This window comes from Coturnix japonica, unplaced genomic scaffold (assembly GCF_001577835.2).
Source record: "Coturnix japonica isolate 7356 unplaced genomic scaffold, Coturnix japonica 2.1 chrUnrandom643, whole genome shotgun sequence".
Classification (NCBI taxonomy): domain Eukaryota; kingdom Metazoa; phylum Chordata; class Aves; order Galliformes; family Phasianidae; genus Coturnix; species Coturnix japonica.
Window position 1 is genome coordinate 1 of NW_015440009.1, and position 10695 is coordinate 10695.

Consider the following 10695-nt stretch of genomic DNA (forward strand, 5'->3'; position numbering starts at 1 on the left):
GTGTTTTCTCCGCTTTTTTTTGAACGGGCCGCCAAGGCCCCGCTTGTGATCCCAAGAAGGGCGGGTTCCCCGCTTCCCCCCCCTTTTCCTTTTTTGAACACTCCCCCACTTTTCCCGGCAACGGGTTTTTACCACGTGCCCAGCACCATGGGAAACGCTCACTCTCCTGTCCCTCCGGCCCAATTTTCCCCGGGTTTGGGGGGGCAACAGCGGTGTCGTCCCCCACATTCTTTGGGGGGGGCTTGGCGGGAGAAAAGGGGGGAATAGTGGGGTCTATAGGGTTTCTATAGGGTCCCTTAATGGGAATTAATGGGGTTTTCTATGGGGGTCTATGGGGTTTGTTATGGGATCCTGATGGGGTTCTATTCGCCGGGGTTTCTATGGGGTTTCCTAATGGGGCTTCTTTATAGGGGTCCCCCTATGGGATTCTATGGGGTTTTTTCTTCTAAAAGGGTCTCTAATGGGATTCTTATGGGGTTTTTCTATAGGGTCTATGGGAAATCTATGGGGTTTCACTATGGGGTTTCCTATATGGGATCTATGGGGTTTTGTAAATGTGAAATTAGTGGTGGTTCTATGGGGATTTTAAATGTTGGTCTATGGGGTTTGTATGGGGTTCCCCTATGTGGGGCTTCTATGGGATCGTATGGGGTTTTGTAATGGGTCATGGATCTATGGGGTTCTTATAGGGGTCTATATGGGGTTTTCCCTATAGGAATTTTTATTAACGGATCTATAGGGTTTTTTTGTAATGGGGTTTCTATGTGGGATCTATGGGGTCTTTTATGGGGGTTGTTTAATGGGGTTCTATGGGGTTTGTAATGGGATCTATGGGGTTTTCTACTAAGGGTTCTATGGATCTATGGGGTTTTTCTTATGGGGTCCTGTTTTATGGGAAATCTTTTATGAGGGTTTCTTAAGTAGGTCCCTAATTGGGAATCTATGGGGGTTTCTATGGGGGTTTGTATGGGATTCTTTATGGGGTTTTCCTATAGGGTTCTATGGGATTCTTAATTGGGGGTTTTCTTATGGGGTTTCTATGTGGATCTTATGGGGTTTTCTATGGGGTCTATGGGATCTAAATGGGGTTTCTATGGGTCTATGGGTTCTATGGGGGGTGTGGTTCCCTATAGGGTCCCTATGGGGTTCTATGGGGTTTTTCTATAGGATTCTTATGGGATTCTATTGGGGTTTCTATGGGGCCTGTTTATGAGGATTCTATATGGGGAAAAATTTCCTATAGGGTCCCCTATGGGAATCTATGGGGTTTCTAATAGGGTCTTATTGGGGTTCTAATAAGGGTCCTATGGGATTCTTAATGGGGCTTTTCTATAGGGTCTTAATGGCGGATCTATGGGGTTTTTCTTTAATTAGGGTCCTACATGGGGTTATTTTTCTATAGGGTCTAATGGGAATCTATGGGGTTTTTTCTCTTTATAAGGGTTCCTAGGGATTCTTATGGTTTTCTTATAGGGTCCTATGGGATCTATGGGTTTTCTATAGGAATTTATGGGGATCTAATAGGGTTTGTTTATGGGGTCCCTTATAATTGGGATTCCTATGGGGTCTTATGGGGTTTTGTAATGGGGGTCCTATGGGGTTGTATTGGGAAATCTATGGGGTCTAATGGGGTTTCCTGGTGGGGTCTATGGGGTTTCTAGTAGGGTCTATGGGATCCTATGGGGTTTTCCTTATGGGCGTCTATTGGGGTTATCTATAGGGTTCCTATGGGATCCTATGGGGTTTTTCCTATAGGGTCCCCTTAATGGGATCTTATGGGGTTTTTCTTATGGGTTTCTATGGGATCTAATGGGGTTTTCTATGGGTTTCCCCTGTTAATGGGGATTCTTTTATGGGTTTTCCCTATAGGGTTTCTATGGGATCTATGGGTTTTTCTATGGGGCGTTCTTAAATGTGGGATCTATGGGGTTTTTTCTAATAGGGTCTGATGGGATTCTATGGGGTTTCGTAATGGGTCCCTTGTAGGGGATCTTAATGGGGTTTTTATAGGCGGTTCTAATGGGGTTTGTGTAAATGGGATCTATGGGGGTCTAATGGGGTTGGTATGGGGGATCTATGGGAGTCCTTATGGGGTTTGCATGGGAATCTATGGGGTCTATGGGCTTCTATGGGAAATCTTATATGGGATCTACTTATGGGGGGTTCTTATGGGGTTTTTCTATGGATTCTAAGGGGTCTATATGGGGTTTCTTATCATGGGATCTTATGGGGTTCCTATGGGGGTTTTTGTTATGGGGTCTATGGGGGTCCTTATTATGGGGGTCTTTATGGATTTATGGGGATTCTATGGGGTTTTCTATGGGATTCTATGGGGTCCTAATGGGGGTTTGTATGGAATTTCTATGGGGTTCTATGGGGTCCATAAATGGGAATCTATGGGGTTCTATTGGGGGTTGGGTATGGGGGTTCTTTATGGGGTTCCTGTATGGGAATCTATAGGGGTCCTATGGGGGGGTTTTCTTAATGGGAATCTATGGTCTAAAATGGGGTTTTTGTTAAAAAATGGGAATTATGGGGTCTGTGGGGGTTTTTTTTTTTTTTCTTATGGGATCCTATGGGGTTTTTGTATGGGATCTCTAATGGGGTTTGTAACGGGATCTTATGGAGTCCCCGTATGGGGCTTTTCTATGGGAAATCTAATGGGAGTCTATGGGGGCTTCTTTATGGATTGCTAATGGGGTTCTATGGGAAATCTATGGGTTTTTTTTCTAATGGGATCTATGGGGTTTTGGTAATGGGTGTCGCTAATGGGAAATCTTTTGGGGTCTTAATAGGGTTCCTATTGGGGTTTTGTATTGGGAAAATCTTATGGATTTTTATGGGGTCTAATTGGGTTTATTTTTGTTATGGGATCTATGGGGTCCCTGTGGGGTTTTGTATGGGAATCTATGGGGGTTCTATGGGGGTTTTCTATGGGGATCTATGGGCGTCCGTATAGGGTTTTGTTATGGATCTAAATGGGGTTTTCCTATGGGGGTTTGTGGTATGGGATCTTTATGGGGTTTCTATAAGGGTCTATGGGATCCTATTGGGGTTTCTTATGGGGTCTTGTATGGGATCTTATGGGTTTTTCTCTATGGGGTTCTGTGCTGGATCCTATGGGGTTTTTCTTTCTATAGGGTCCTATGGGGTTTTGTTATGGGGTCTAATGGGGTTTGTAATGGGTTTCCTATGGGGTTTTGTATGGGGTTCCCCTATGGGGTCTATGGGGCTTCTATGGGAGTTCTATATGGAATCTTTTATGGGGTCCCTAATTGGAGGTTTTGTATGGGGATTCTATGGGGTCCCTTATTATTGGGGATCTATGGGATTCTAATGGGGGTTTGTAGGGAAATTCTAATGGGGCTTGTTATGAGGATCTTATATAGGGTCTATGGGGTTTGGTATGGATCATATGGGGTTTCTATGGGGTCTTATAGGGTTTGTATGGGGCTTTTTCTTATGGGGGTTTCTTATGGAAGGTTCTATGGGAGTTTGTATGGGGTCTATGGGGTTCTATGGGGGCCCCTTCTATGACTGGGAAATCCTAAACTGGGGGTCTATCATGGGGTTCTATGCGGATCTAACTGGGGCCTTCTGATGGGATCTATGGGGGATCTCATGGGGTCTATATGGGGTCCCTTATGGGATTTCTATGGGTCCTGTGGGGTTTTGTATGGGAATCTATGGGGTCTTTATGGGGGTTTGCATGGGATCTATAGGGGCTCCAATGGGGGGTTTGTAATGGGGATTCTATGGGGGTCCTATGGTTTGTACGGGAATCTATGGGAGTCTTATGGGGCTTCTTATGGGATTCTATGGGGTCCTATGGTCTGATGGGGATCAGATGGGGTTTCCCCTAATGGGATCTATAGCGAAATTTAATGGATCTATGGGGGTTTTCTATGGGGGTTTTTTGTATGGGATCCCGTGATGGGTCCCCTATGGGATCTATGGGAGTCTATCTGGGTTTTGTTTTTGGGGATCTATGGGGTTCTTTTCTTTTGTATGGGGTCTATCAGGAATCTATGGGTTTTTTGTAGAATGCGGGAATCCTAATGGGGATCCCATGGGGGGTCCCTTAAATGGGGTTTCTGCCATAAGGTCTGTAATCGGGAATCTATGGGGTCCTATAGCGGTCCTTTGGTAAATGGGGGGGTATACCTATACAGGGATTCTATGATCATTATGGGGTTGGTTGCTAATGGGAGTCCAATGGGTTTTTTTGTATGGGATCTAATGGGGTCCTATGGGTTTTGTAGTGGGAATCTTATAGGGTTTTTTGTATGGGGTCTATGGGATCTATGGGGTTTTGTATTGGAATCTATGGGGTTCCTATGGGGGAGTTGTAATGTGGGTCTATGGGGTTTCCTTATGGGATATATGGGGCTTTTCTATGGGAATCTATGGGGTTTTTTTTTCTGTGGGGATCCTATGGGGCTTCTACGCGGGGTCCTATGGGGTTTTTTGTATGGAGCATCTTATATGGGGATCTTATGGGGTTTTTTCTATAAGATCTAATGGGGCTTCCATGGGATTTTTTATGGGACCTATGGGGTTTCTATGGGGTTTTCTATGGGAAATATGGGGCTTCTATGGGATTTTTTCCTATTGGGGATCTATGGGTCTTTATAGGAATCTATGGCAAAATCTATGGGGTTTTTCTATTGGGTTTTTCTATGGCGGGTTTTTTATGGGAATCGTTAATGGGGTTTTTTTTTGGTGGGATATTTATTAATGGGATTTTATGGGGTCTAATGGGGTTTTTCTTCCTATGGCAATCTAATTATGGGGTTTTCTATGGGGGCTTTTCACTATGGGGTTTTTTATGGGATCTAGGGGTTTTCTTTATGGATTTCCTATGGGGGTTTGTGTATGGGAATCTATGGTTATTTTTATGGGAATCCACTAATGGAGTATCCTCATGGGAGTTTTTTTATGGGATGCTATGGGGTCTACTGGTGTTTATGTCTAATGGCAAATCTATGGGGCTTTTTTCCTATGGGAATTACGTATTATGGGATTCTATGGATTCCTTTTTGGGAATCATAATGCCGGTTTTGATATGGGATCTAAATGGGGGTTTCTTAATGGTCGTCTTGGGGCTTTCTTATGGGAATTCTTTAATGGGATCTGTGAATCGGGGTTCTCATAAGAATCTATGGGGTTTCTATGGGGTTTGTTATGGGAATCTATGGGGGTTTTTTTTTTATGGGATATATGGGGATTTAATGGGGTTTTCTTAATGAGGTTTAGTTTGATGGGAAGCTCTAGGGGTTATTCTTTTAGTGGGATTAATATGGGGATTTCTAATGGGGTCTATGCGGGTTTGTATGGGATCTATGGGGGTTTTTTTAATGGAGGTTCATATGGGTTTTGTATGGGGATTCCTATGGGTTTTTTTTATGGGGGTTCCTATGGGGGTTTGTATGGGATCTATGGGGGGCTTATGGGAAAATCTTATGGGGGGTTTCTTTCCTATGGGAAATCTATGGGAATTTCTATGGGGGTCTTATGCGGATTCTATGGGGTTTCCTACTGGCATCTATGGGGCCCTTCTTAATGGGGATTTTTTTTATGGGACTCATGGGGTTTCTTATGGGGTTTTTTTCTATGGGGAAATATGGGGCTTCCCTTGGGATTTTCTTATGGGATCTATGGGGTCCTATAGGATATTATGGCATCCCTTATGGGGTTTTCCTTGGGGTTTTTCTATATGGAGTCTATGAAGATTTTTTTTTATGGGATTTATATGGGGGAAATTTATATGGGGTTCTATGGGGTTATTTTTAAAATGGGATCTTATGGGGTTCTTTTTTTTAATGGGATCTATGGGATCTTAAGGATGGGATCTATGGGGTTTTGTATGGGATCCTTATGGTTTTTTAATGGGATCTATGGTTTTTTTTTTGTTATGGGATCTTATGGGAATTTGTATGGGATCCTATGGGGATCTATATGGGGATCTAATGGGATTTTCTTTTATGGGATTCTTATGGGGTTTTGTATGGGCATCTAATGGGGTTTTGTATAGGATCTATGGTCTATGGGGCTTCTATGGGATCCTAATGGGAATCGATGGGGAGTTTTTCTATTGGAAACTATTATGGATTTTATGGGATCTGATGGGGTTTTTTTCTTAATGGATCCTAATTAGGATTTATGGGATCTTATGGGGTTTCTATGGGGATCTATTTAGGATTTAATGGGAATCTATCGGGGTTTCTTATGGGGGTTTGTTAATGGGATTTCTATTGGCGTTTTCTATGGGATCTATGGGGGTCTCATGGGGGTTTGTTTGGGGATTCTATGGGATCTACATGGGGTTTTGTATGGGGTCCTAATAGGAGTCTATGGGGTTTTGTTATGGGATCTATGGGATCCATGGGGTTCTATGGGGGGTTTTTCTATAGGGTTCTTTGTAATGGGATCTTATTGGGATTATGGGGTTCCTTATAGAGGTTTGTAATGGGGTCTTTATACAGGATCTATGGGATCTTAAGGGGTTTTTGTATGGGGAACTCCATGGGGTTTTGGTTATGGATCTATGGGGGTCTATGGCGGTTTGTATGGGAATTCTTTATAGGTTTGTATGGGGTTTCTATGGGATTCTAATGGGGTTTGTATGGAAAATTCTTTTATGGTCCCCTATGGGGAATTTTTTATGTCTGGTCTATGGGTTTGTTAATGGAATCTATGCGGATTTCTATGGGATCTATGGGGTTTTTTCTGTTTGGGGATTTAATGGGGCTTTCTTATGGGGTCTATGGGGTTTTGTTATGGCAATCTATGGGGTTTTCTATGGCATCTGATGGGGCTTCTATGGGAATTTTTTTATTGGGACCTTATGGGGGTTTTCTTATGGGGTTTTCTTTATGGGATCTATGGGGTTCTTATAGGAATCTATGGCAAAACATATGGCGGCTTTTCTATGGGATTTCTCTTTTATGGATTCTATGGGGTCTATTAGGAATCTATGGCAATCTATGGGGTTTTTCTATGGGAGTTTTTTCCCTATGGGGTTTCCTATAGGAATCTTATTGGGGGTTTTCTATGGGGGGTTTTTTTCTATGGGGGTTTTTCTAATGGGGATTTTTCTATGGAGTTTTCTTTAATGGGGTTTTCCTATAAGGATCTCTGTTGTTCCTATAATTACAACCCCCCCCCCAATAACCCCCACCGCTGACGTTTTCCAGTGTCAAGCGGTCCCCCGGCTCCCATTTCTTGGGCCCCCCCCCGGTTTTTCAATCCGGGCCTGGCACCGCAGCCGTCCCCAATCGGTGCCCTTCATCCACCATTAATCGCCCGTTGGAACGGCAAAAAGCGGGGGCGCCCCGCCATGACACCCAGCTTTATTTCTTTCTTCTCATCATCATCGTGCCAACGGTCCCTCCTAGCAACCCTTTAGCTCCGCCCCTTTCCGGTCTGGCGCCGGGTTCCAAGCTGGACAACAGACGGAAACGTTGGTGCTTGAGCAAGGAGGAGGGGGGAAGGGGGGGATGATTGACAGCTTTGGGGGGGGGGGGAAGTCTGGGGGGGGGGAGGGGAAAAGGGATGGGGGGGGGGGCCACCAGAATAGATTTCTCAATGATCAATAGGGCGTTCAACTGAGACCCCCACCCCAATATCCCCCACACCCCAATAGGACCCATTAACACACACCCCATAGACCCTTAAAACCCACCCTAATATACCCCTTAACCCACCCTAGATATACCCCTTAAACCCACCCTAATATACCCTTAACCACCCCATATGACCCTTAAACCCAACCCCAATTAGACCCCCTTCACCGCCACCCATTATACCCTTAAACACCCATATACCCTTAACCCCCACCCCAATATCACCCCCACCCCATCAATACCCCTTGAAACCCACCCCAAAATAATATACCCCCCCCACCCCATATCCCTTAACCCACCCTATAATCCCCCCCAGCCCCATATACCCAATAACCCACCCCAAATAATACCCTTTAACCCAACCCCTATATCCCCTTAACCCACCCCATATCCCTTTTAATCAACCCCATATATCCCTTAACGCCACCCATATACTTCTTAACTCCACCCCCATAATACCCTTAACCCAACCACCATATACCCCCCACCCAATATCCCCCTTAACCCACCCTATAGTTCCCCCCTACCCATATACCCCTTAACCCAAACCCTATATGCTCCCCCTTAACCCACCCCAATATCCCTTTATCCCCCCCCCCAAATATCCCCCTCCCCACCCCATAATCCCCCTTCATTCACCCAATATCCGCCCCCACCTTCTCCAACCCCCCCACCACATTAATATCCCCCCTTTTATCCCCCCCCATAATCACCCCCTTTTTTATCCCCCCCCATATCCCCTTCCATTCACCCTATAATCCCCCCCCACCCATATCCCCTTAAAACACACCCCATTATCCCTTTCCCACCCCCATATTCCCCCCCATAAACCCCATATCCCCTCCCACCCAAATATACCCCCCAAACCCCATATCCCTTAACCCACCCTAATAATCCCTTAACCCACTCCATATCCCCCCCACCCCATATCCCCTTAATCCACCCCATATCCCCCTTTAAATCCCCGCCCATATCCCCTCCCCAACCCCATAATCCCCCCACCTCATATCCCCTTTAACCCACCCATAATTTCCCCCCCACCCTTATATCCCCCTTAACCCACCCCAATATCCACCCCCACCTCCCCTCACCCCCCCCACCCCGAATATCCCCTTTTATTCACCCTATATCCCCCACCCACCCTTTATATCCCCCTTAAACCCCACCCCATAATTCCCCCCTCCCAACCCCCATATCCCCCACCCTATAATCCCCCTTTTATCCCCCCCAATATCCCCCCCCACCCTATATCCCCACCTTAACCCACCCCATTATCCCCCCCCACCCCTATATCCCCTTATACCCACCCCATATCCCCCCCAACACCCATATCCCCATTTGTCCCCCCAATATCCCCCCCCACCCTAAAATATTCCCTTAACCCACCCCTATATCCCCCTTAACCCAACCTTATATCCCCCCTCCACCCCACTTATCCCCTTTAAACCCCAATATCCCTTAACCCACCTATATCCCCCCCAACCCTATATCCCCTTTAAACCACCCCATAAAATCCCCCCCCGACCCCATATCCCCCCCTCACCCATCCACATGCAATGCACCAGCACCTCTTCTCTCTTCTCCTCCGGCCCCACGGCCGCCCTACAAGTCACCCTATACACCCCAGGCCGATCCCAATACAACCCCGTGACCCCATAGCTCCCGTCGGCCCCATAGCGGCCATTTAGGGTCAGCCCGTCCGTCCATAGGGTGATGTTTGGGGCAGGAAAAGCTTTTGGGGTCGCGCAGGTGACGTTCAGCTCTTGGCCCGTTTCGAGGCGAAGGTGATTTGGGATCTTTGGGGTTATTGGGGGGGTCCAGCTCAATGTGGGGGGATATGGGAAGTCTGGAAAGGGAGAAGGGGGGGTTAGGGGGTAATGGGGTGATAGGGGGGAATAGGGGGACTATGGGGTCAATAGTGTGGCTATGGGGTGGCTATGGGGTCAATAGGGGGACTATGGGGTCAATAGGGGGACTATGGGGTCAATAGTGTGGCTATGGGGTCAATAGGGTGGCTATGGGGTCAACAGTGTGGCTATGGGGTCAATAGGGTGACTATGGGGTCAATAGGGAGACTATGGGGTGGCTATGGGGTCAATAGGGTGGCTGTGGGGTCAATAGGGGGACTGTGGGGTCAATAGGGGGACTATGGGGTGGCTATGGGGTGGCTATGGGGTCAATAGGGTGGCTATGGGGTCAATAGGGGGCCTATAAGGTGGCTATGGGGCCTATAGGGTGACTATGGGGCCTATAGGGTGCCTATGGGGTCAATAGGGCCTATAGGGTCACTATGGGGCCTATAGGGTGGCTATGGGGCCAATAGGGCCTATAGGGTGGCTATGGGGCCTATGGGGTGCCTATGGGGCCAATAGGGCCTATAGGGTGACCGCATCTCACCATAGACCTCCAAGCGCTGCACCATAGAGTCTCTCTCATAGAGCGGCCCGTGAGGCCTCAGATCCAACACAGCCCGACAGGCGACGCTCTTGCCGTGGTCCTCCAAACTCGCTGTCACTTCCTGTGTCATCATGGCGTCCTCGGGTTCCGATTGGGCCCGATCCCGGAAGTCGGTTGTATGGACGGGGGTGTCGGCCATGAATAGGGTCAGGGTCAGGTTGTGGATGGGGAACACGGAGCCGACATGGCAGGACACCGGGTGGGGTCGGCCCGACCGGAGCGGGGGGAGGGGGGGGACAACAGGGGGGTCCAGTGGGCCTAAAGGGGGGAGAGAGGGGATAAGGGGTGTCAATGGGGTGCTATAGGGTGCTATGGGGTGTCATTGGGTGCTATGGGGTGCTATAGGGTACTATGGGGTGCTATAGGGTGCTATGGGGTGCTATGGGGTGCTATAGGGTGCTATGGGGTTCTATAGGGTGCTATAGGGTACTATAGGGTGCTATGGGGTTCTATAGGGTGCTATAGGGTACTATAGGGTGCTATGGGGTTCCATTGGGTGCTATGGGGTTCCATTGGGTTCCATTGGGTGCTATTGAGTGCCACTGGGTGCCATTGGGTGCTATAGGGTGCTATGGGGTGCTATGGGGTGCTATGAGGTGCTATAGGGTGCTAT

At 47.4% G+C, this 10695-nt stretch overlaps 1 protein-coding gene across 1 annotated transcript in view; it reads right to left on the reverse strand.

Moving 5' to 3' along the window:
* Positions 1-9168: 9168 nt before the first annotated feature.
* The window catches only part of LOC107307511 (intercellular adhesion molecule 5-like), a gene marked incomplete at its 3' end in the record, with an annotated part of 13340 nt that continues 11813 nt past the window's right edge, over positions 9169-10695 (reverse strand). The window contains exons 3-4 of the mRNA XM_015851018.2: positions 10023-10340; positions 9169-9471 (exon numbers count right to left, since the gene is read on the reverse strand). Coding sequence (XP_015706504.1) covers positions 9169-9471; positions 10023-10340 — 621 coding nt within the window. The remainder of the gene's footprint in view (positions 9472-10022; positions 10341-10695) is intronic.